The 26088-nt window shown below is 40.5% G+C and overlaps 2 protein-coding genes and 1 non-coding gene across 36 annotated transcripts in view; all 3 read left to right on the forward strand.

Annotated features, from left to right (window-relative positions):
- EIF4G3 (eukaryotic translation initiation factor 4 gamma 3) overlaps positions 1-2504 on the forward strand; it is a 330614-nt gene extending 328110 nt beyond the window's left edge. For all 14 annotated transcript variants that reach the window (XM_038531720.1, XM_038531722.1, XM_038531709.1 and 11 more), the window contains one exon: positions 2012-2504. In XM_038531720.1, coding sequence (XP_038387648.1) covers positions 2012-2193 — 182 coding nt within the window. In that variant the 3' untranslated portion in view covers positions 2194-2504. The remainder of the gene's footprint in view (positions 1-2011) is intronic.
- Positions 2505-12987: 10483 nt separating this feature from the next.
- Positions 12988-13090, forward strand: LOC119870614. The gene has a single exon (XR_005356264.1). It is a non-coding gene; the product is annotated as a U6 spliceosomal RNA (small nuclear RNA).
- Positions 13091-16670: 3580 nt separating this feature from the next.
- Positions 16671-26088, forward strand: part of HP1BP3 (heterochromatin protein 1 binding protein 3) — a 39427-nt gene continuing 30009 nt past the window's right edge. The window contains exons 1-6 of one of the 21 annotated variants that reach the window (XM_038531724.1): positions 17791-18029; positions 19484-19574; positions 22030-22225; positions 22665-22764; positions 22917-22931; positions 25530-25683. In XM_038531724.1, coding sequence (XP_038387652.1) covers positions 22130-22225; positions 22665-22764; positions 22917-22931; positions 25530-25683 — 365 coding nt within the window. In that variant the 5' untranslated portion in view covers positions 17791-18029; positions 19484-19574; positions 22030-22129. Of the gene's footprint in view, positions 16803-17259; positions 17383-17790; positions 18030-19483; positions 19575-22029; positions 22226-22664; positions 22765-22916; positions 22932-25529; positions 25684-26088 lie in introns of those variants that run through there. The other 20 variants (XM_038531723.1, XM_038531728.1, XM_038531727.1 and 17 more) reach the window with 20 other exon arrangements.

Genomic DNA, 26088 nt, shown 5'->3' on the forward strand with positions numbered 1-26088 from the left:
TAAGATTTTATTTGTTCATGAGAGACACAGAGAGAGAGGCAGAGACATAGGCAGAGGGAGAAGCAGGTTTCCCATGGGGAACCCAATGTGGGACTCGATCCCAGGACCCCAGGATCACGACCTGAGCCAAAGGCACTCAACCACTGAGCCACCCAGGTGCCCCACTATTTAATTTTGTAAAAGACTTTTAAAATTTATTTATTTGAGAGAGTGAGGGAGCAAGAGAGCACAAGCCAGGGAGAGGGGCAGAGGAAGAGGGAGAAGCAAATTCCCCTGCTTAGCAGGGAGCCCAATGTAGGGCTCAATCCCAGGACCCCAGGAACACCACTCAAGCTAAAGGCAGACACTTAACTGACTGAGCCACCCAGGCACCCCAAATTTTGTTTAATTCAAATGTAAATAGCCCCATGTGATTAGTGACTACCCTTTTGGATAATGCAGAGCATCTTGGTGGTAGCATACATGCATTGCATTACAGGCTTTCTTTTACACAGATCTTGGTAGTAAAAGATGATACTCTTCAGAACCCTCAGCCAAGCAACAAACACATGAAGGTGTTTTAGACTAATTTTCACTTCAGGGTTATGATTAATTCTTTGCTAACCAGACAAACAAGGTAACCTGAACCACCCAAGTTTTAGTGATACTGGTAAATTAACTGAATTGTATTAAATCTTGAAAATTCAGTAGAAACTGGTGTGAAAGTAGATAACAGTACAGGGCAATTTTAGAGATGACATTGAAGTAGCTCTTTGGCAATTCCTTAAGTTGTGTCTGTTGCTGGGCTTTCCTTCTTTGCTAGTGCTAAGGAATCCCTCTGGGAGATAAAAGTTCAAAACAAATAATCCTCAGGCTGTAATTAAGGAGACATCTAAGTCTAAATCAGAATTAACTGATTTTGTTTTCTTTCTCAAGACCTTTGGCGGGTGTTAACATCACAACTTCCTTTTTCTGTTCTTACAGGATGAATACTCATTAACTTTTCAAGAGATGAAATTGATACTATATGCTCAGCCCATCAAATTACAGTATCTCCCATAATTATCAACTTTAATAATCCCCAGAGAGATGTTTAATTCGAGATTTACCATCAATAGAATCTTGACCACTTGTGTCCATTTCCCCATTGGACCGGCCAGGATTTAGAGAATGAAATGACAAGTGATTTCAATATCATCTTCACTAATAAAATTACAAAGATAAATCTAAAGAAAATTTTAATATGACTCATTCTAAGCCTGATATTTATTATCAATTGTTTGTCGTATTGTCTCCCTCCATTAATATGAATAGAGGCTGACTTTAAATTAATTTAAGAAAAATAAATAAATCAATCATAAATGAATTTAAGAGCCCACAATGAAAGGGATTAAAATAAAGAATATATAACTTTACCAACTATTTCTTTTTTGAACAATAACATAAGCTAAGTTTCCTTTTTGGGACCAAAACAGAATTAATTAAATTTGCCCAGATCATCTGGGCATTGAAAACAACAGACCATTGTTTCCTCTGGATAAAATCCATATGAGAGAGTTTTTACCCATATTTTCCATATAAATTATTACTCTTTCCAATTTGAAAGCAACATTAGGAGGGGGAAAGTACTTTCTGCCCTTTTCTTCCAAAATCTGTAAAAATTATATATTTTTATTGTAAAATTTCAAACAATGGAGAATGTATAAAGAAGAAAGTTAAAATTGTATTTAATTTTTGTAGAGTGTAGCTTGAGAACTAAATCATATCAAACACCTCAGGACTATCAGAAAATATTTCAAACTGAACAGAGTAATAGCAATAAAAATAATTTAGATCACTTAAATCTTTTTTCATGTTCTTTAGACAAGTCGTTTTGCTATTATACTATCAAGAGGGAGTATAATGAATTGTCATGGATGCTCTTCTATAGGGGAATTCCTGTGCATTCATTCATACATTCCTTAGAAATGCAATCTCTCCCTCACAACTAGAGCACCTCCAGAACTGATGATATGTTTTTATTTCTTTGCAGATTTGCTACGGATGTTTTTTGATTGCCTATATGATGAGGAGGTGATATCTGAGGATGCCTTCTACAAATGGGAAAGTAGCAAGGACCCTGCAGAGCAGAATGGGAAGGGTGTAGCTCTGAAATCTGTCACTGCGTTTTTCACGTGGCTGCGGGAAGCAGAAGAGGAGTCTGAGGATAACTAAAGCTTCAAATACACAAAACGAAACAAAAGAAACAATTTAAGTATTTTTTTAAAAAGTTTCACGTCTTCGCCAATCACAGTGCAGCAAGGCCAATTCTCGCAGAAATCCCCACGTGTGCACGAGTGGGAGAGGGGAAAGAGAAAAAAGGTGATCATGGAGGAAAAAGGTACTGGAAAAAAGTAAACTTCAAACCTGAGGGCGGGAGCACTAAAACCAAAATACATGTATTATTTATAGAAAATATTTTCTGTTTTAATCTTTTCTTTTTAAACAAGGACTCATACTTTAAAAAAAAAAACACATCTGTTTAGCAAAAAAAAAAAAAAAAAAGTTGAGAACTTTTAATTTATTTTAAGGACTGCAAATGCCAGTGTAATTTTTTAATTTGCAGTTTCTGTAAACAACTTGTATAATAGAAAAGCAGAGAAATAAATTTCCCTCCCCTTCAGATGCACCTCACGTTTGTTTTAAAGCATAGTAGTTAGTCCAGATTTAAGAAGGTTTGGGGTGAATAAGGTAAGAAAGATTTTTTTTTTTTTTTTTTTTTTTTGGCATCAAATCTTTCTGCCTGCCTCTCAGCTTGCTTCAGAAAATTAAAAAAAAAAAAATCACAATAGTAATCAAAACATACGTAACCTTGGAACAGAAGGAAATGCTGTGGACCAGAAAACTCCAAGAATTGTTTTAAAAATTTAAAAAAAAAAGTGCTACCCTGGGAAAAGTACTCTTAATACTTTTGAAATCTTTAGAGCAACTTTAAGGCTTGTAAATATATAGAACAAATATTTAAAAAAAAAAAAACAAAAAGAAATTGACTCAATACTATTTCTTTTCACTTTCAAAATATAAAGAACAAAATAAAGACAAACATTGCAAGTTTAAAAGAAAGTAAAATGACTTCTCCTTTTGACAGCTGCTGCATGTGCGCCCATCTCTGGGAGGTGCTGTCTGGCTATTCGTTGTCTAATCCAAATCACTCCTGAGGGTGTGTGCGTGTGTGTGTGTGTGTGTGTGTGTGTGTGTGTCTACAGTTGGAAAAGGCAAGCTACCTTGTGGGTAAGGAGGGAACTTGTGCTTGGTGGGAGAGTCCCTTGGGAAGTCCAGAGGAAGCTGTTTTCCAACATCAACTAGAAATGCATTCAGGATGGAAGCAAACCTAAGGGAAGTTTTTATATAACTTAGTGTTCCATTGTTTGTAGTTAGTTCACTTTGAAAGTACCACTACCACTAATTTTAAATCATCAATTACCTCTGATGTTAAAGAAACACAATGATGTCTTCTAAAGAATGAAAGAAACCAAAGCTAAATTATGCTTTTAAAAAGTGGGCATGGGATTTAAAATCAAACCAATACCATGTGTGAAAATCAAATTGTTCCCAACTTCAACTTCATTCAAGCCATTCTGGTGAGTATAAAACTGTGTTTTAAGCCTGTTGCTTCTACAGATACTGGAGCACTGTGCTTTTTTGTTTTGTTTTTTCTTTTATGAAGTTGCATTCTCTACAGATGGTTTTCCATTTCACTAGTTTGTAGGCCATCCCCCTACAAAATGTATTTATGAAGAAAGCCAGGGCTGCTCCCAAATAAACAGTCTTTGTATTTTGTATCTGGATAACCAAAGAGTTCTTCTGGCTTCCATCTCTGAAGAAATATCCACATTAAGAGACTTGGCAAGACTTGTGAAGCACAAGAACAAAATTTTCCATAGCAATAAAATGTTTTTCTTCAGAATGTAGTCGAACACAGTACAGCATCCTGCTACATAAGCCCACAGCTGTTCTCGAAGAACCAAGTCCTGGAAGTCTTGTGACAGACATGTGACAGCATCTGTCATAAAAAATGGGGCCTGAGAAGCTGTTTTGGAGTCTGGCAGTGGGCTCTGCCTGGGATCTCTCAGTTGGAAGAAACCTGATTCTATGATATACTAAGTTTTAACAGCTGCCAGAATCTAAGTAAAGAGGATTCTGATCCAGGAATCTCCTGAGTGATGTAGGATTTTAGGTGTTGACAGATCTCATGGGGTGCAGGTGGTAGTTTTGGGAAAGCAGGGTGCTGGCTGCCTCTTACAAATCAGTAGCTATTGTTTGCAGTGCTCTGGCCTTCAGGTAGTAATGAAGGCCTATTCATCAGTATTTTAGATGTGGACCAGGGTCAGGAATGAGGAAAGAGAATATTATTTTTGGAAAAAAAAATTCAAGGGTGAAAATGCTTTGTACAATAATAGCTAATGTTTGAAATCTCACCTGTAACATGAAGTGTGATGAACACAGAAGAGACTACAGAGCAATATGTGGGTATCTTACTGCTTTAAACATGGAATTTTATGAGCAGGGAGAACGGTTGTTAGTTAATGGCAAAATATGAGCAAAGTGGGATAATTGATCACTGCTAATATCAAGCATCATCATGATTTCAGTCCTCTTCACAGTGTTCTTACTGGAAAGCAGGGTTCGGTGGGTTTTGGTTTAAAGTAACAGGTGACATGGCCATCAGTAAGCTCTTTTACCCATTTTAACTTTGGAAACAGTTTCATTAATTTTACTTGAGGTAATTCAGGTGTTTTATGCCTGTATTCAAACCAATTAACTTATAGCTATTCAGTAAGTTAAATGAGAATTTTTACTTTTCTAGAAAAAAAACGTGATGCCAGTTTTCAAAATAAATTCATTTTAGATTCTTGCATAGATGAACAAGCCAGTTCACAGCTGCAACATAAACTTGGTTCACTCAACAAATACTTACTGAGCATCTACTGTGTACTAAGTGCAGGGAATATAACAGTGAATAAAACAGTCTCTGGTCTCATGGAACTCCTGTTCTTCATGAAAAAAAAAAAAAGAGGTTTACACATACTGCATCAACGTCCTATCCCACTAAGAAATGTCAGCCCCTTTTTACCTTGACAGATCTTTGGTTGGTTTTTGCCTTATTTTCATATTTCAAAATACATTCTAGATGAGTTACAAGAATTATACCCAAAGACCATTTTCTCTGTTCTAGAACCACTCTCCAAACAAGATATAATTCTGGTAGTTTTCAGATGTCTCCATTCAAGTCAAACAGATTGTAAGGTAGAAAAAATAGTCTTAGGCTATTGGATCTGATTTTGTATTTTCATTACTCATGTTTTGTTCTTTACAAAAAATTGTGTAGTGATTCAGATTGATTTTCATTTTGGGCATGCCATTGGTCACTAATGAACTCCTATATTCCCTATTTTGTGGAGAGGAACATTTCACATTGCTTTCTTTTTTGTTTGCATTGGTTTTTCTTTTTGAGACAATTCATGTACTATAAAATTCACCCTCTTAGAATGTACAGTTCACTGGTTTTAGTATATTCATAGTTGTGCAACCATCACCACTATCTAATTTCAGAACATTTTTTTTTCTTTTTTTAAAGATTTTATTTATTTATTCATAGAGATGCAGAGAGGGAGTGAGAGGCAGAGAGGCAGAGGGAGAAGTAGGCTCCATGCAGAGAGCCCGACGTGGGACTCGATCCAGGGTCTCCAGGATCACGCCCCGGGCTGCAGGCGGCGCTAAACCGCTGCGCCACCGGGGCTGCCCCAGAACATTTTCATTATGCCAGAAAGAAACCCCATGTCCTTTAGCAGCTCTCCTCAATCTCTACTCTCCTAAATCTCTGGGAACCACTAATCTACTTTTTGTTTCAATGGATATACTTATTCTGGCCATTTATATAACTGAAATCCTACATTCTATTGCTTTTTGTTTTGACTTACCGTCCCATATTTAGCAAATGTTCAAACTTCACAGGTGTTTGCAGTGTCAGTGACCTGATTTCAGGGTTAGACCCAGATTTCCCCCTGTCTTTTAACTTTTGTTCTCTGTTATTTGTCTTCATATAATTGGTAGTATATTTACAACCATCCACAAATTCTGAGTAAGTTCCTGAGACTTTCCTTTTGTCACCCTGTGGACTGGATGTATAGCACCTCAGACAGCTAACATCCTAGCACTGGCAACTAGGGTCTTATCTTTTTAACTTCTCAGTTATTGCTACTTGAGTACTTTTCCATAAGATTGAAATTCCTATGTGAATTAAAGGCTACTACAATGTACTCTATAAAAAGTTAAGATGTAGGGGATCCCTGGGTGGCTCAGTGGTTTAGTGCCTGCCCTCGGCCCAGGGCGTGATCCTGGAGTCCTGGGATCGAGTCCCACATCAGGCTCCCTGCATGGAGCTTACTTCTCCCTCTGCTTGTGTCTCTGCCTCTCTCTCTATCTCTAGCTCTATCTCTATCTATCTCTCTTGAATAAATAATAAAATAAAATCTTTAAAACAAAAAGTTAAGATGTAGCCTGACTGGGAGTCTGAGGTTTTGTGTGTCCTCTTCATTGAGGCACATTTGCCTCAAATATTGTGTGAGGCAATAACTTAGGCTGCTTACTTGTCATGAGAGTAAAATTATTAAGGAATAAAAATGCCTTGAGACAGAACCTCTACCACCAGTTAGTCCCAGTTCATCAGTCTTATAGAAGATTGCCTTTAGTCACCTTTAAGCTTGAGTTTTGGTCTCCATATCTTCTAGTAGTTTAGGGACAGAGATACCATGTGATCACCAGCTTCAAATATTACATTTATCCCTAACGGGAAAAATGATCATCTATTAGTATTGGGACTACAAAAAAAGAAGAGGAAGAAGAAACACACTTCTGTATTAACAAATCACAAAATGATTTATGTATCAAAGAAATAAGCCATAGAGAATCCTATACCAACTTTTTAAAATAAATGTTTTACTTTGAAATAATTTTAGACTTACAGAAAAGTTTCAGATTTAGGGAGTGTTCCACAAACCCCTCATTTTAGTTTCCCTATTATTAACATCACCATATAACATTTGTCAAAACTAAGAAACCAGCATTCATACTTGCTACTAACTAAACACCAGACTTTTTTTTTTTAAGTAAACTTTATGCCCAACATGGGGCTTGAACTCAAGACCCTGAGATCAAGAGTCACATGTTCTACCAATTGAGCCAGCCAGGTGTCCCAAACTCCAGTCTTTGAGTTTTCTTAATGCCCTTTTCCTAGTCCATGATGCAATCCAGGATACTACATTTTATTTAGTCATCATGACCCTTAGTGTCCTCTGGCCTTTGATAGTTTTTTTAATCTTTCCTTTTTTGTCATGACCTTGACACTTCTGAGAAGTACTAGAGAGATATTTTGTAGAATGTCCTTTGATTTGGTTTTCTAGTGTTTTTATCATAATTAAACTAGAGTTATGGGTTTGGAGTCAAAATACCATATAAGTGAAGTGCCCTTTTTCTCATATCAGGGAATACATGATACCCATGATATCATTGGTGATGTTTAACCTTGAACTACATGGTTCAAGGTGGTTGAACCTTCATGGTTAAGGTGGTGGTTAGGGTCTCCAGTCTAAAGTTACTTTCCTTTTCTCCCTTTCTTATTCTAGTCTTTTTGGAAGATAGTCAAGGAGTCCAGCCCCATTGGAGGAGGGAAATGGGAGGAGAGAATTAAGCTCCACTTCTTTCCTTGAATGAGGAATATCTATTTAAATTTGGAATCTTCCTGCAAGAAAGATGTCTCCTCTATTCATTTCTTAATTCAGTTGTGTATGTGTATATATGTATATATCACTACAGACTCATGTATATTTATTTTATACTTTGAGTTGTAACTGGATAGAACATGATTTTGTTGCCCAGATTGTTCTAGCTTTGGCCTTGGGAGCTCTTTCAACTTTGTTGCTGTATCCCTTGAAATTCCCTCAAACTTCTGCTTTTAGGCCACTTTGTGACATGATAAGATGCTGCAGGGATATCTTGTATTTTTCCTGCCTTAGCCTTAGAATCAGCCATTTCTTCAAGTGTTTCTGGAACTTTAGGACAATGGTATTTAGACACCAAGATCTGACCACTGGGTGAGCTCATTTCTACCGGGGTATGTCTACATCTAGGTCTGCAGCATTTTATTTATTTTTTTTAAGATTTTATTTATTTATTCATGAGAGACACACAGAGCGAGAGAGAGACATAGGCATAGAAAGAAGCAGGCTCCATGCAGGGAGCCCGACGTGTGACTCGATCCCGGGTCTCCAGGATCACGCCCTGGGCCCAAGGCAGGCGCTCAATCACTGAGCCACCCAGGCGTCCTGTTCTGCAGCATTTTAAATTCCATTTTTTACTGAAGATAAAATCTTGCCAGGTGAGTAAGCCACTTTTACAGGAACACTGTGACTTTTAGAAAATACTGCTTCATTTTTTTATATAACTCTGGTTTCCAAAAGACTCAACTATATGAATACTCCATTCTTTTGCTCATTCTACATAACAACAACAACAAAAAGATTAGAAACTATCCCCTTTTTTTCTTTCCCCATTAGCTAGCTAGTAATACTCAGTTTACCAAGGGGCCATACACAGTATTAAAATGTCCCCTGGGTGACTAGTTAATAATGGAAATTGTTAGATAACCGGAAGTTAACTGTCAGTGGAAGTACTGCATATCAAAACTTGTGCAATGCTACAGGCTAAAATAGTGTTGATTTTATTATTTGAGAAAGAGTCTGAGTGGGAATGGCGGAGGAAGAGCAGAGCGATAAGGAGAGAGAGAATCTCAAGCAGACTCTGAGCTCAGCAGGGAGCTTAATCTCAGGACCCTGAGATCATGCATGACCTGGGCAGAAATCCAGAGTCAGATGCCTAATCGACTGGGCCACCCAGGGGGCCCTAAAGTATTATTTTGATGTAAATGTAAAGTTTTTGGTTTTTTGTTTTTTTTTTTTAAGATTTTATTCAGAGAGCAGGAGCAGGGGAGTAGAGGGAGGGAGCCGACTCCCTGTTGTGCAGGGAGCCCGATATGGGACTCAATCCAGGACTCTGAGATCATGACCTGAGCCAAAGGCAGACACTTAACTGAACCACCCTGTCACCCATGTTAAGTCTTAAATGCACTTATTAGGAGACATAGAAGAGTTAAATTGGGCCATCAGAAGAACCACTTGGGGAAAAGAAATATTACCACATGGATATCAGGAGTTTCTATGGGAAGAACTTGTATGTTGTAGTGGAAAAGCGGTCTTGACTGGGGTTGGGAGATCTGTGGTCTAATGCCAATGTTCTTTCCTGGTCACTTGACCACTCTTACTCATATGGGTTTCCCTGTCCTTGCCAAAAAGGGTTCACACACCAACCATATGAGCACATCCAGAATCACTTCCAATACTATTGACCAAGCTTAACAAAGTAAGTCTTGATGATAATAGCATATTAAACTTTTCAAAGACGGTAAGAGCATCGAAGTTCTCTAAACAAATTACCATCTTGCAGTTGAATTTCTATTACCAGTGATTTCCTTTCCGACTCTTCTTATTTACCTCTTGTTAATAAATATGTCTTCTGGCCTGAAGTCCTAGGAAACTATCATTGCTCAGGCTCAAATACCTGTCCTGCCCTAACTGCTTCTTAGAATGTACAATAATGGTGCTCAGCATTGCTGCATATTAGACTCACCTGAAGAGGTTTTAAAAATACAAATCCTGGGACCCTATCCATACCAGTTATTTCAGGATCTCCGAAGGATAAGACCTGGGCATCGTTTTTTGGTGTGTGTGTGTGTGTGTGTGTGTGTGTGTGTGTGTGTGTTTTAAGTTCCCTGGGTAATCCTAATAGGAGGCAGGATTGAGACCACTGTGGAAGGCTCTGTGGTAAGGGGATGCATGGTGTATTTGAAAAACGAAAGAGTGGCAGAGTATGGTGAGAGTTCACTTTCACATGCAGAAGTGGAATTTAAATGTGCCCCATCACAAATTAATCCAGACAAATCCCTTCTGGACAAATGGCTGAAAGGAACTTTTTGAAACTTGCCTTATAATCTCAACTTAGTAGAATTTAGTAGAGACCAACCTTACTTGGTACTTTTTCTTTTAAAGGAATGGCAATACTTTTAATCCTTTCCAATCCCCAAATTGAGCCACACAGTGGACTGGAATAACTTTAGGCTCTTTGGAGTGAGCAGTTATATTAACATCTAAGATGAGAGTCATACAAAGTATGGGCCATAGACCAGCAGCATCAATATCACTTGTGAGCTCATTAGAAATGCAAATACAGGGTCACCTGGCTGGCTCAGTCAGAGAAGCATGCAAGTCTTGAGTTCAAGATCCACACTGGGTGTTGAGACTGCTTAAAGAAACTTAAGAAATACAGATTCATGGACCCCACCCTACTAAATCAGAACTGAATGAGTGGAAGGAGTCGAAGAAACAAACTCTTCAGCTGATTCTAGGAGGACTGAAGTTTGAGAACCACTGCCTAGGGGTACTGCACATCCCCGTCATCGTTTATAAAGCTCTTCACCAAAAGCGAACTAAAAACAAGCACTCATTTTGGCTTTTGTTTGCTCATATATAATGCAAAAACCATAAGCCCTTACATCACAGTTATCAATGAGCCAATATATGTTAAAACACTTTGAAGGCTATAATTTGTTAGACATTGCAGGGTCTCCTCTAATTCATCTCACCAGCCCTATGACTGCTTCCTTTCTATAGATAGGGAACTAAGTGTCATAGAAGTCAGTACCTAGCAAGTGTCAGAAGCTGAGATTTGCACTTGGTTTTCTAGGAGGCACTTATTTTCAAAAATATGCTTGCTCTGCACCAGAATACTTAATCCACGCCGGAGGGAAAAATGGTATAGTGGATATACTTTGGAGCACTAGAATTGGAAGAATAGGGGCTTTACTATATAATTCTGCTTGAATAGTTTAAACCTCGGTTTATTCATCTGTAATACAAGGATAACACCGTCCACCTCTGAGTACATTAACAAAAAGATCAATCAGATCAGGCACCCAGCATTCTACATGGAATACTTAGGGCACACCCTGCCTGTGTCCAATGTTCCTTCTACCACATTTCTACAACCTTAGTCATACTCAGCCACATACAATTAAAAACTATACTATCTTTGGAGCTATAGGAGATCATGGTTTGACTATCCACGTTTCTTTTTTTTTTTTTAAGATTTTTATTTTATTTACTTATTCATGAGAAATAGAGAGAGACAGAGACACAGGCAGAGGGAGAAGCAGGCTCCATGCAGGGAGCCCGACATGGGACTCGATCCCAGGTCTTCAGGATCAGGTCCTGGGCTGAAAGTGGCGCTAAACTGCTGAGCCACTGTGGCTGCCCTCGACATTTCTTTAATACTCTGTAGAGTTCAGATTTTTTCCATTGTTTTCCTTAGCATACACTATGAAATCTCAGGCTTAGCCTTTACTAACAAACCTGAGGAGTAGAAGCTCTTCGCTTCCACTGCAACGAGGACTAATGGTTAGTGTCCTCAGCAAGTTACACATTGCCCTTCCTAGAATGAAAAATTTGACTAGTTTTTGCTACAAAACCATAATAAACTTAAAAAATGCATACCTTGCCACCTCCAATTCTGGCCTTGTTCCTACTGTAGGAGATGCTGCTTACTTTGGATATAGAGACAAATAAGCCTGCCAGTTGATTAGATGTATTCTATTTTTTTTCTTAAGTATCATAGCCTCAATCAAGTAAAATATGAAGCTGAAACAAAAAAGTTATGTCAAATCTGAACATCATCCGGACACCTGGGTGTGAGCATCTGCCTTTGGCTCAGGGCATGATCCCAGAGTCCTGGGATCAAGTCCCACATCAGGCTCCCTGTATGAAGCCTGTTTCTCCTACCTCTGCCCATGTCTCTTTCTCTGTTTCTCATGAATAAATAAAATCCTAAAAAAAATTTTTGAACATCATCACGTAAGGCCTGTTTGGTCGAAATGTCGTATCTGGTGGAAAGAGCCAGAGGCATCACTAATAAATCGAAATACAAGTCTTAAAACTTGAACTAACAATCTTGAGTCTCAATATGTATGGTTCTCAAGAATTATGCCACTCTTTCTAAACTTCAGGTTGAAACTTTTACAGCCTTGCTGCAAGTATTTTGAGAATAGTCAAAGCCAGCAGTGCCTCAGTGGCTCAGTCAGTTAAGCTTCTGACACTTGGTTTTGGCTCCAAGTCATGATCTCTGGGTCGTGGGATCAAGCCCCATGTCATGTCAGGCTCCACACTCAGTGCAGAGTCCGCTTGTCTCTGCTTTATTCCCTCTCTCTCTCTTGCTCTCACTCTCAAAATCTTTAAAAAATAAATAATACTCAAAGCCAATACTTTCTGGTTTTCCACTTTTGAGAAGATTCCATTCCCTCATCACCATGCAGTTTCACTTTTTTTTGTAAAAGGAAAGGATCTTTTCTGTCACTATCTTTTTGGATATTTTTTTAAACAAATGGATCCAATCTCATAATTTGAAATTTTTAAAATTTTGTTTTGATTCATGTTTTCCTTTAAATTACTGGGTGGCACAGTCTGTTGGGTGTCTGAATCTTGGTTTCAGCTGTGAACTCAGGGTTGTGAGATGGAGCCTTGTATTGGAATTGGCTCAGCACAGAGTCTGCTTGGGTTTCTCTCTCCCTCTGCTCCTCCCTCCCCTCAAAATAAATAAATCTTTAAAAAAAATCACTAGGCTTTACTGCATTAAAAAACCTATTTAAAGAAACTTTCTCAGGGACACGTAGCTGACTCAGTTGGTAGAGCATTCGACTCTTGATCTGGGAGTTGTCAGTTTTCAAGCCCCACACTGGGACAAGAGCTTACTTAAAAAAGAACAAAAAAAGAAACTTTCTCAAACTACCCCATAACCACAAAGAAAGGATGTCTTAAGGTAAAAATCCATTTTCCTGGGACTTCCCTGGTTTAAAAACAAAATCCTGTGCTCACTTGGCAGCACATATACTAAAATTGGAATGATACAGAGATTAGGATGGCCCCTGAACAAAGATGACACACAAATCTGTGAAGCGTTCCATATATATTTTTTAATTTTAAACGTAAATAAAATGCTGCCTTCCATCAACTCTCGACCTCCCCCTATTAGGTTAACCAGTAGAGTTGGTCACGCTAAGTGTCACTTGATCTGATCCATAGCCATCTCTGGCCACTATCACAGGCCTGGTTGCCTTGCAGGCATCTTTCTTCAAATAAGTTAAAGCCACAAAGTAGGAGTGGAGGGAGAACAGTAGTACTGTTGACTTCAAATTATACAGTCCAAACAAAACTGGGTATGTTTTGCTTTTTTAGTAAGTCTGGCAAACAGAGTGTCTTTAGTCTGTTAAAGTGCAGTTGTCTTGCCTCTGGTATTTGAAAAGGGAAAAGACAGTTCAACACATAAAATTTCCAGAACCTGAGGCACGCCTGGGTGGCTCAGCAGTTGAGCCTCTGCCTTTGGCCCAGGGCGTGATCCTGGAGACCTGGGATCGAGTCCCACGTCGGGCTCCCTGCATGGAGCCTGCTTCTCCCTCTGCCTGTGTCTCTGCCTCTCTCTTTCTCTGTGTCTCTCATGAGATAGAGAATAAATAAAAAATAATAGCTAGACTAGAACGTGTGAGGGTACGTGTTATTTTGTAAACCTACTTGGTTTTTAGATAACTGGTTCACAATCTTTTTATCCAAAACCATTGGGACCAGACATGTTTCAGATCTAGAATTTTTTAGAGCTTAGAAAAAAGTTTTATAGTTCAATGACTGCTGGCCTGAATAAAATTATTGCCACCAGTGAGTAGAGGAGAGTGCAACATTGACAGAGGACCCAAAGCAATTGTTTGTCTCTAAACCAGGGTAGTGGCCTCAGGTAACCAGAAACAGTAAGAATACCATGGCTAGGGAGTTGGAGGAATAATCTATCTTTTCATCTCCATTTGCCCAGTAGTAAGCTGCAACTAAATTGAAAGCCATTTCTAGTCTTTCTAGCTGGACACCAGAAAAGTCAAGTGACTCCCAGCCCTGCCAGGACCATACATTCCTAAGGAATCCCCAAGCCCTGGCCTAGCTTTTGATGACTTCTGCATGAAATTGGAGTCCCTTGCTTTGATTTGTGGGAATAATAAAGATCAGCCTTGCTAGCAGTAGAAACCTCTCCCCACCAGGCAATAAAGAATTATTCCTTAAACCTCTCCTTCATAACACAAGTGGAATGTGAGTAAAGTAAGATACAACTTTCAATGTTCAGCCCCATGATTGCATTATCATAGCTCTGCTCTGGAACACTCCTGGAATCTACAATTGTTTCAACTTCCTCTGACTTTATGCCCAAATCTCCAAAGCCATACATTTTGCTTTTCTATACAAAACAAGACATTTTAGCCCAACAGACTTAAGTATCACTTAGCTTTACATCTGAGGGGCAGCAAAAACCTGTTACACTGACAGCAGGCCATCTGCAAATCTTCCATACATGCTTGTTTCAACAGGGAATTAGATGATGCAGTTGCATTGTGAGGAACTCTTAACACTTGACTTTCTAGTTCACAAAACCCTACATTTCCTTGTGTTTCTGGGACTCTCAAGTCATGCCTGTATCCCAGGTGTTTCTGGGCAGAATTGTTAAGTCATCACAGACGACAGCACATTTGCTAGAAGTTCTTTTAATCAGACACCTAGAGTTCTTGAGATTCTTGGGTTTAGAGGTGAAACAATGAATTCTCAATGATCAGTTTGAAACTTGCGTATTAGTTCTTGGTACCAGCACTTTAAAAGTGCTATTAAAGAGAGTGAAGCTTAAACCAAAGGAATGAATCTCTGAATGATGGAACTTCAAGAGCTCTAATATCAGTGTAAGAGATCTCTGAGCACCGGGGGGGGGGGGGGGGGGGGTGTCTTCTGCAGCTCTGATGATAATCTTCATACACTTTGTAAGGGCTCACCTGCTCCTCAACTTCCTAAGGTGTGTGTTCCTTCCAGTTCAAGCCAAACAGCCTTTATAGCTTTAAATAAATAGTACAAAATCCATCAGGTAACTGTTTAATATTCTTACTAGCATAGCTCAAAGAAGCCAAGTGAGGTAAGCTATAAAACCATTCCCCTATGGAGTCTTAACTCAGTTGCAACTAAGTATGAAAATCAAAACTAGTCAGATGTTACATTTAGCAGATGTAAAATGCCTCAACCAAAAAAAAAAATATATATATATATTACATATATATACACATATATACAGTAAAAATTTTAAAATTCCTTTGTAAGTAGAAAACTTAAAACTTCAGACTATAGCAAGTGTAGCTTTGGTGGTTTGTGTGTCTCACCTGAAGGAAGAATTTTAAGGTTTTTCCCTTCATGGGTATACATGTTGTCAACAATAGAATAAAGGGTGTGTGTGTGTGTGTGTGTGTGTGTTAAGCAAAAATCTGTAGAGGAGGAGAAACCTAGTTTGCTCTTAACTGGGTCAGCTTCTTGAATGAGATGGGGCTAAAGACATTTTAGAGAACAAGAACGGAGGTAAGATGTTTTAAGTACAGGAATACATAAAAATGGAATAGTCTTTAAAGAGGGATACAAAGGATAGAAATTTGATAAAGAACAAAGGAGCTGAGCAGGACAAAGAAATGGCACAAAGTGACTGAAACTCGTCGTGACAACAGTGCCAGAGCATCGGTAATGCCATTAGTGAGCAGTTTTCCGTGGTGGTGGTGAAATTTTATTACAGCTCATTTTGCGACTGATGGAGTGAGTGAATGACTATGACTGGGAAAGCTGGTGAGATAGTTAAAATGCTAATTATACAGCCTGAGCACTGGGCTAGCAAGCACTTAAATGGTTTCATAATCTTTTGAATGATTAACACATACATCTGAGTATCGGTCCCCCTGCTGTGAGCCTATGGGTAATTTTAATGTTTATTATTTCCCTGTATTCATCACCCGCACGACCTGTACCCCACCACAAAACACCTACTTTAAATACATTGGTTTTGAAAAGTCACATTTTCCAACAGTATGTACCCTGTCTAAGTCCACTGACACCAAAATAATAGGACAAATCAAAGGGAATCCCCTGTTTCCGGACCCCAGGGCCTTACTTTTGGAGAACCCTGCCTGCGTGTGCGGATCAGGAGGCCACGGAAGACCCTTTCACAGAGTTGAAAAGCAACTTTTCCAGTTCTTTTCCTGAGTCACCGCTCTGCCCTGTACTGTCTGGATACTTAATAGGTCCGTGAGGTACCGAATTTTCCGCTATCTGGTTGCTCAAGTTTCGCACGGTCATCAAAGAGAGGCCGTGTGTTCCTGCGCGGCGGCTGCACGGAGCCGCGGGAGATGCCAGGAGGCCCGGCTACGACCAGGGACCGAGCGGGACGGCGGCGAGAGCAAACGGAGCGAGAGGGGGCTCTTCGGAGGAAAGCGCAACCGCACCCAAGTCACCGGGCAGCCCCGGGCCGGGCCCCGGCGAGGCTGGGCGGGCGTCCTCCCGGCCCGCAGCGCCCTCTCGCGTCCCCGCGCGCCCGGCCGGGGAGCCAAGGCGCGCGCGTTCCCTCGGCTCCCGCCGGCTGGGGGCGCGTGCGCGGTCACGCGCGGGGGCGGGGCCGGCAGGGAGTGCGCGCGTGCGCGTGCGCGCGGGGCCGCGAGCAGGGGGGCGGGGCGGCAGAGCTCGGCGGCTGGGCCTGGAGGACAGCGGCGGCGGCGACGACGAGCGGCGGCGGGAGCGGCGCCGAGAGGCCGTGCGGAACGCGGGCGCCAGGAAGGGGGGAGTGCAGAGGTAACGCAGGACGGAACAGGCGGGCGGGGGGCGGGTGCGGGCTCGCTGGGCCCCGAAGGCGAGTGGCCAAGGCCGCTCGCCCGGGGCGCCGACGCCGCTCCCAGAGCGGAGGGGGCGGGGCGCTCGGGTCCCCGGAGGTGGCGCCTTTTGTCTGCCTCTCCGGCCGCTCCGCCCTCCGTCCCCTCTCCCCCGCGATCTAGCCCCCTGCCCCTCTCGTTGACGCCTCCTCCGGGGCCCTCTGGCGCGCGCGCTCTCGTCCTTGTTTTGTTTGGACTCTGGGGGAGGAGGGGGGAGCTCTTCCCAGGTCCAGGGCCGTGCGTCCCAGCGCGCCTGCGCCAGCGTCCTCCCGCTGCGCTCCGATTGGCTGCGGCCTCGCGCATGCTCCCGAGGCCCGCGGCGGACCCCGCCGCCGTCCCCCGCCCCCCCGTCTCCGCCCCTCCCTCTCCCCTCCCCACTCCCTCCCCACTCCCTCAGCGGTTTTCGGAGCGGGTTCGAAAGATGCCGGCGGCGGTGACTGGCTGCGGCGGGCCCGCCCCCCGGCTTCTCCGCCCCCGCCGCCGCCATTACGGAGCTCCCAGTGGTGAGTGCGCGGAGCGCTAGTGCTCGCGGTCTGTCGCTTCTTGTGTCGCGCGAGCGGCCGCTGCCCCAGGGGTGGCGTCGACCTCGGCCGCGTGCGTCCCCGAGCGCGAGCCCCGCGCCCCGAGCCGCCGGCCGCGCGGAGCCCGCGCCGCAGCCTCTCGGTGTCAGCCGCTGCCGCCGAGTCCTCCCGTCCTCCGCCGAGCTGCCTCCTCTTGGCCCCGCGCTCCCCCGCCTCTGCTCGCGCCCCGCACCGGCCGCTCCCTGCCTCTTTGTCTGGGCTGCGCTCTTCCCCGTGTGCCTGTCAGTGGTCTGGGCGGGCGTTTCCGAGCTGCCGCTGCCGCTGCCCCCGCCTGCCCCCGCCGCCGCCCCCGCCGCTGCTGCCGCGACGCGGGCCTGAGCTTTCGTTTTCCCGTCTGGCATGCCCAGAGCTGGTTCCTCACCGCACCGCCGACCGTGTGGTGTGCATTATTAGTAAAGTCGGGCTCGTGAATGAGAAAGCGCGTTTGTCAAGAGGTGGCGGCAGGAGTGCTGAAGTGAGAGCCTCACATCTGAGTTTTCATACTGAATTGGCCACCGTCTGTGACGGAGGACGGGTCTCCTCACCTTTTGTGGGGGGAGGCTTCTCTCCTGCACGGAGGACTCGACCAGGTGAACTCGACCGCCCCTTCAGCGCGCAGATTCTAAATTCCCTGTTTGGCATCCTTCCTGACTGCCCGTTACACTGGAAAGTGAGGATCCAGTCAGAAATAACGTCTAGGAATTCGCCCGGGGCTTGACGGGCAGCTCTAGGGTCTCGAGCGGAGGGAGACGTGACTGGCGTTAGGTTGGCAGAGAGTTTGATTTTCTCTGGCACAGACAGGCCTGAAGCTACTCTGAGCTCTTCTAAGTGTCTGTTGCTCTCCCGAAGAGTTCAGTTTAGTGGGTTTCAAAGTGGAAGTGACATTTTTAAAGAGTGGGGTTTGTTTGTGTGTGTGTGTGTGTGTGTTTTGGCTGCGTTTTTAAACTGACGTGGACGTTTGAGGGCGGAAAATTGGAGAAAGTATCCTCAAGTGTTAGCCAGTTAGGTTGTGATTGTGTTTCAAGGGGGGGCGGGGCATGTAGTGTCCATACCATCTGTGCCCAAGATAGGCATTAATTAGGTACATACTGATTTATTCAAGTGTTAAAGGTGTGTGTGTGTGGGGGGGGGGGTAGTTGCCAGCTAATTACCGGCATGTTTTTTTGTGACATTACTATTAATGTCACTGAATACAGTGAAAGACTTGAGGTTGGGGACAGTTTGATATATTCTGTGCATAGCTGATGATTTTATAATTTATATTGCACACATTTTATGGTAAAATAGGAAATAATAGGTAAAATATGAATATTCATAAAAATACGAATAATTTTAATAAAACAAAATATGAAATAATGAATAATAATATCCTAAAATTTATTTCTTTAAGGATATCATTAGACTGGAAACATATTGTTAAGCTCCTACTAACTTTTCTATTGCTTTCTCATAATGTAGAGAAAATTGTAGACTTTATTACCTTTTTTTTTTATTGCTTGCATTAAATTAAAACTAACTTAGAGTTTTCTTTTACAAAAGCAACTCTTTGTATAGTTCATCTAACATTAAAAAAAAAAATAAAAACCCAGATGGGAGGCCACAGGAGAGCCACATAAACCACAGGTAAACTGAAGATTGTTTTTGGCACATAAAAGAACCTAGGTGGAGAACTTTTTCATATATTCATCCTTTCGTTTAACAAATATTTGTTGAGCACCTATTCTATTCCTTGTGTGTTCTTAGGCACCAAGTATGCAGCAGTGAGCCAGCTACATAAGATCTCTTTGGGTGGGGGGGATAGGTGTGGTAGCTAGTCTGATTCAAAAGTGCAGCAGCAAGAAGTTAAATTAATAGGTACATGGTGAGGATAAGACAGTGTGAATTAACCACCCATATAGTTTTTGTTAGCTCTGTAACAAACACCTAGCATATGAAGTAACTGTTAGCCAACCTATTAAAAAGAAAGTATTGCAGAGGGAAGCTTCAAGTTCCATGACCCTTACCAAGGAAATTCAGAGCTGAGGCAAACATTTTTATTTTAAAGTAAACTCTATACCCAGTGTGGGGCTCGGACCCACGACCCCGAGATCAAGAGTTGCACCCTCTGTGGACTGAGACAGCCAGTTGCCTCTGAGGTAAACATTTCTTAATATTTATCCCAAATAACTTTGGATTTCATTTTTTAAGTGTTCTTCTCATACACTAAATATAATAATAAATACTTAAATAGGTGGCGCATGGTTCATTTAACTTTTTTTCTCAAAATTTGTGCAACACATAATGTGTTGGACACTGTTGTAGGTGCTGCAAATAGTGTGAATTAAAGGTCCTTAGCCCTTGTATATCTTACAGTGCCTTTTGGGAAGGGGACATAATAAACAAGTATACAAATTTAATGCTAAAGAAACCTGAACAATGAGAAGGATGGGAGGCTTTTCTGAGAGGAGATGTCATTGAGCAGAAACCTGATTGAACTATCTAGAAAAATAATGTTTTAGTTTAAGAGAACAGCAAGTGCAAACACCCTCAGGCAGGGATGAGCAAAGCACAGTGCAGGGGCCAAAAGAAGGTCTTTGTTTTTGGAGTCAAGAGAGTATGATGGGTAGAGTAGTAGGAGATAAGAATAATAAAAAAGTGCGACAGTAATTGAGAGGTGTTAAGCAGGCGAGTGTCAGGATTTACATTTTTTGTAGATGCAGCCAGAAAGATTGGCAAACCACCTTTTTAAAAAAATTTATTATATATATTTTTTTATTCTAACCTGGGCATGCCTCTTACCTGGCCTGATTAAAACTGTCATTCTTGTCCTTGGGTTCATGATGTCTGATGTCTTTATGGACCATGTACTTGTTGCCGTGATTTTAGTTTCATTATGTTGGTGTTAGTAGCTTTGTTTGTGTGCCTCCTCCCCTTTTGACTCATTTGTTTTAGTTTTGAGTAGTTAATGAATATAGTAGACTGGAAAGGTTTTGATGCTTTTTTTCAGTATTGTATCTACAGGGAACATATTTTTTTCAGGATATCCTATGAACAGAGACTCATGAAAGTTTTGTTGACTTCACAGTGGCATTTTCAACCTAGCTAGTGTTATAGTGAGTTAAGAAAGATGAATCCAATAGCAATATCACTCTACCAAGGATAACCTGATCGTGGTGGTTTACTTCTCTATAGGGTTTACATGTGAAAATAGCAGATTTGCTCAGTTTTTTTTTTAATTGTCAAAGAAAACATATTACTATGTAAGTGCTAGTTGCATGAATGAGCAAGTTTATGTATTCAAAGTATTTCAAAATAGACTTTTAGGTTTCACAAGCCTAAATAGTATTCCTAAGCCCAATTTGGCCCTCTCTTCACAGATCAAAAAACAACTATTTTTATTTTTGTACTTTATAGTTCCTTCAAGTGACTTGCTACTTGCACATTTTAAGTAGTTTTTATAATAGTGGATAAGTTTAAAATATTCATGGATATTATTAATTTACTATTGATAAAAAGTTTTAGTGCATCTTGAATTCTTTCAACTGCCTTAGCTTGTAGCTAATTGACAATTCACAAGTCTGGCATTGCTCTTGGTGTTCCCATAAAAAGATTTTCCCTGTAAATGTGAAAGCATTCTCTATGTTTGTATTTTTTGGATTTATCCTAATTGTTGTAGCTTGAGACTATTACCTGACAAATTGGAAGCTCTTGAATTCCTAGACAGGGTCAGAGCTTAAAGTAGAGGTTGAATGACTAGTCTACTATTGCCCCAGTTCTTTGCTAATATTCATTAGCACAAAGATCTAAACACTCAGATGATCATTTTCTTGTATTTTGGAGAGATTTTTATTATAAAATGTCATTAGGTCCCAGATGAGATTTTTTTTTTCCCAAGGACAGAGAGTATTTAATGATCATGTAAATTTGAGTGACTACATGGGTTTTATCTTTGAATATTTAATTATGTTCATTCTTCTGTGCTAGTTTTGCCTACTTTAAAAATAACATATAAGGTCTTGGAAGCATAAATTCTATTCTAGGTGATGATCTAAATTTGCTTCTCTAAGTCTGGAGGTTCTTAGAGTATCACGTTCTTCAGGATTTTTGCCCTTGGGTTATTTATCTAATGGAGAAGTAGTCAAGGTTACAGATAATTTTCCTGATCCTTTTGAGAACAATAACAACCAAAACCTTCTCTCTTCAGTAATTGAGTAAACATTTGACTAAACTGTTCCTTAGTCTCCTTATTTTTAAGGAGAGTTTTAAGGAGTTTCCTTATTTTTAAGGAGAGTTTTAAGGAGTTTCTAAGTTCCTGATGGTAGCCGGGCGGGGAATGGGGTTCCGTTCCTGAGGAGCTTTCTTGTCCTTGTTGCCTTTGTTCATGTGGAAGGTGCAACAGCTGCTGTGGCTTGTGCATTTGTCTTAGTGGCTGCTTTACATACTCGGTATTTTCGTAGTGATTTAATCTTTCTGAATGATAATTGACCAAGTCATCTGTCACTTAACTATAAGTTTTATAGTTCATTGTTTTCCCCTTAGGATGTGTATTAAATTTAGACAGTTTAGTTTTGTTTCTGTTAATCTTCACACCAGGTCTTTTCTGTGCTTTAGGTTGACTCTTCACCACACTGAAACCATTAGGAAAAGTCCTTGTGGTTAACAGCAGAGGCTTCAGAGTGTAACCTGTACTCGGGCCTAGAAATTATTTTAAATGGCGACTGATACGTCTCAAGGTGAATTCGTCCATCCTAAGGCACTCCCACTTATAGTAGGAGCTCAGCTGATCCACGCGGACAAGTTAGGTGAGGTAGGGGCTGACACATTCTTGAAGCTCACTCTTGGATCAGTCCCTGACTTCAGGCCCTGCTGGGTCCTTCTTGGTACATGTTTGTTTCCTTACTTTGGGGAGTTCTGGGTTGTGAATCTAAAAAAATCAAACAGATACAAAATTCTTTTCATCTTCCTTTTCCCCTTGAATGCCTTAGAAAACCACCAACCTTCTAAATTCATTCCAAATCAAGTAAAATACCTGTTTCCATTTCAAATTCTAGCTAAAATAAAATATTTTGAAAAGTACTTTTTAAAAAATTGTATTTTACTTCAAAAAAACTTGTTAAAAGTAATTTGCATCAGATCCTGGAGTCGACTTGAAGAATTCTCCTACATCTTCTGACACCCAGTTAGTCCCCTTGAGAAAGAGAGAAATTTTCTTATGCATATATGATTATGGCTGTCTCTTTTCTTAGAAGGTAGAAGATAGCACCATGCCGATTCGTCGAACTGTGAATTCTACGCGGGAAACTCCTCCCAAAAGCAAGCTTGCTGAAGGGGAGGAAGAAAAGCCAGGTAAGGTGAAGCAGTAGACAACTTAAAATGGCAAAAGTTTCTATTCCAATTTGGAGTATCCCATAAATTCCTTTGAACCTAATTGTTCTTTTTTCATGGCTGTTTTGGGAGAACATTGAAAGAAGTGATACCTATGGATATGTCATTTCCAGACCAAAGTAAGCAAAGTAAGAATTTCATCTTGTCTCTATAAAGATTTTTAGAAGGCAAAAATTTCGTGTTCTTGGGATTAAAAAGAAAATAGTTGGCAAGAACAGGAATAGGTAGAGGCTTCTGGGCATACAGTGTCATAGCAATGAAGGCTGTGGAAGAATGGGGGGACTTGAGCCTTCAGGATGGACAGACACTGCTAAATCACTCAGAAATCACCATGAGGCCTTAAGGGAGCAAATGGGCAATTGAAGTATTGGTTTATATTTGGTGTTGGTGCAGAGATTGGCCAGACAGAGGTGGGAACATAATCAAGAGAAATGTAGAACCATCAATCTGGTTAGTAGTGCTCCTTTATGGCATTTCTTATCACCTCTTCTTCTTTTCCTTTTCTTCTTGTGACCTTTTCCTTTCTTTCCTTTTCCTTCCTTGCCTTTTTAGCTCAGGTTTGCCAGGGTTGAGCACATGGTGCCATCCCTGTTGTGGCTATTAGAACAAAATATTTGCTGACCAGTATAGATGAGGAATAAGAAATATGTGAACCCTATTGCCTTTATCCTTTGGTGCAGCAGGCTGCTCTTTTTCCAGCTCAACCTGGGTTTTGTTTCAAGATACTTAGATGAATATCATAAGCAACTTGGGTAGCTGGCCTGAGGCAGTTAGGAGACGTTGTAATCAGCATATAAAAAAATGAGATGTACTAATGAGTTGAAGCTTGGTTATTTTGTCTAGCACTGAGATAAGCCACTTGCCTATCTTATGCCATATTGCTTCACAGTCCGCTCAAACCATTAAATCACTAATCACATCAGTTTTCAGAATACATGCCAGAGAGTTCAGGTACTAGAAAAGTCAGCCAGAATTTTAGAGTCCGTAAGTCACTGCACAAGTTCTGTGTGTCATCTCCCATTATAGTATTTTGTATATAAAAATAATTAGACATCTCTCATACTTTAAATTTGATAAATCCTGCATTTCACAAAGACAGACACAATAGTTTAATGAGTTGGAAACAGTGTCTTATACATACTACATACTCAGTGTCTCCTGAGTGACTGCACCTTTATTAATCCATCAACTATTAAGCAGGGTTTTTTAAAGATTTTATTTATTTATTTATTCATTCATTCATTCATTCATTCATTTATTTAATTTTAGACGGGGGCGGGAGGGTGGGACGGGGGGCAGGCTCCATGCAGGGAGCCCGATGGGGGACTCGATCCTGGAACTCGAGGATCACGCTCTGGGCTGAAGGCAGACGCTCAACCACTAAGCCACTGAGGTGTCCCTTAAACAGTTATTCTTAAGAAAATATGAAATTGAATTTATAGGTCTACTCCTAGAGTAAAACCCAGTAAATAGTTCTTTTCATCCTTTTTAGAATAAGGCAATGTATAAGTAAACATAATGACTAACTAACTAATAGTAAGTCCTTACCCACATGGTCAGTTCAGTCGGTGAGGTGAGAATATGTATGATTTTTAAAATATATCTTACAGTTATCTGAATTGCTAGATACCATTTTTATAATGAAGTTCTAGCTTTAATACTTTGGGAGATAGTTCTAGAAGCAATAGGATAGGCCAGAGGATGGGAATCACCCACATTGTTCAAGCGCACATATCTCCTAAACCATTTTATGCAATCCCCATGAAAGCTCTGTGAGGTAAGATTACTGAAACTTGGAGATATCCAAGAACTTGCCCTAAGATAGCAAGCTAAAAAGTTTATGAGGACTGAACTTGAATCTGTCTGACTGTAAACTCAATTTTGGCTAAACCTGTATAGGAGGATTTTCAGCTTAATACGCAAGTCTAGTTGAAGTGCATAACCCAGGATGAGATCAACAAATGATAGTTGACCATCCTGAAATTCATGGTTTAGAATTTTAATTTGTTGAAAATTAGAAATCCCTTTAGAACTGTGTATATGTGTTTTGGTTATATGAAGGAAGTGGCATTTTTTTTGTTCTCTTAGAAGTTTTCATCATGTAATTTGTTCGCATAATTTAAGTGACCAAACTGTTCAAGCCTATACTTTTATTTTTTGCCTAAGTTTTTCCACCGGAGAGTCCTTTTCTTTGAAGTCCCTACTTAACCATATCTAGGATTCTGTGTTTTATAGTAACTGCTCAAAGAGACATGCTGAGAAAAGACAGATAAGCAATTGCAGACCTCACTATTCCTCCTCTTGGATTTCTGCTCTTGCCCCAGTCCTTTAATGTGGAAAATAGGTGTTAATTTTCTGTTACTCATTTCCTTCCTAAGATTTATCTGTTGAATTATGAAGTAGCTAATTTCTTAATTATGAATCTCATCATTAATATTATAGGCAAGAGGTTTGATTTGTGGTAAGATTAGTTTCTCTTTCTGTGTAAATTTCCTGGCCCATTTCCTTTTCTCACATAACAGTCTGAATAAGCAACTCATTGAATAGGCAATTTGAGTGACAGAAGGAAAGAAAATGCAACTTACCGTAATTTGTTCATTTTAAAATACATCTATCAATTGGAGCATTTGGCTTTTCTGTTTAATAAAATAGACTTTTACCCTTTTATTGACTCAGGCTCTAATAATATATCTACTTGATGCAATTCTGCTCACCTGATTTTTTAGAACCAGATATAAGTTCAGAGGAATCTGTCTCTACTGTAGAAGAACAAGAGAATGAAACTCCACCTGCTACATCTAGTGAGACAGAGCAGCCAAAGGGAGAACCTGAGAATGAAGAGAAGGAAGAGAACAAGTCTTCAGAGGAAACCAAAAAGGAGTAAGGAGTTATGCTTCCTTGCTATTTATAATTCTACTATGTAAATTGTTTTAAGGCAATTATAACATTGGTTTATGCTAGATCTCTGCTGTACTTGGATATACTTCTTAGAATTATTGTTTGAAATAGTCTTATTATGTAGTTGTATGGCCTATTAGAGTTTGTAGTAGTTAAAATAGTGGTTTGAATAACTCAAAATTCCATTTATTTTTGCCTTTGGGATTTTTTTTTTTTTTATGCTTAGAATTCATTGTGGTAGTAGTTAAAATAGTGGTTTGAATAACTCAAAATTCCATTTATTTTTGCCTTTGGGATTTTTTTTTTTTTTATGCTTAGAATTCATTGTGGGAGTATCTGATATTTTAATCATTGACATAATTTCAGTAAGAAATGAAACATGACTCT

This window comes from Canis lupus, chromosome 2 (genome assembly GCF_011100685.1).
Source record: "Canis lupus familiaris isolate Mischka breed German Shepherd chromosome 2, alternate assembly UU_Cfam_GSD_1.0, whole genome shotgun sequence".
Classification (NCBI taxonomy): domain Eukaryota; kingdom Metazoa; phylum Chordata; class Mammalia; order Carnivora; family Canidae; genus Canis; species Canis lupus.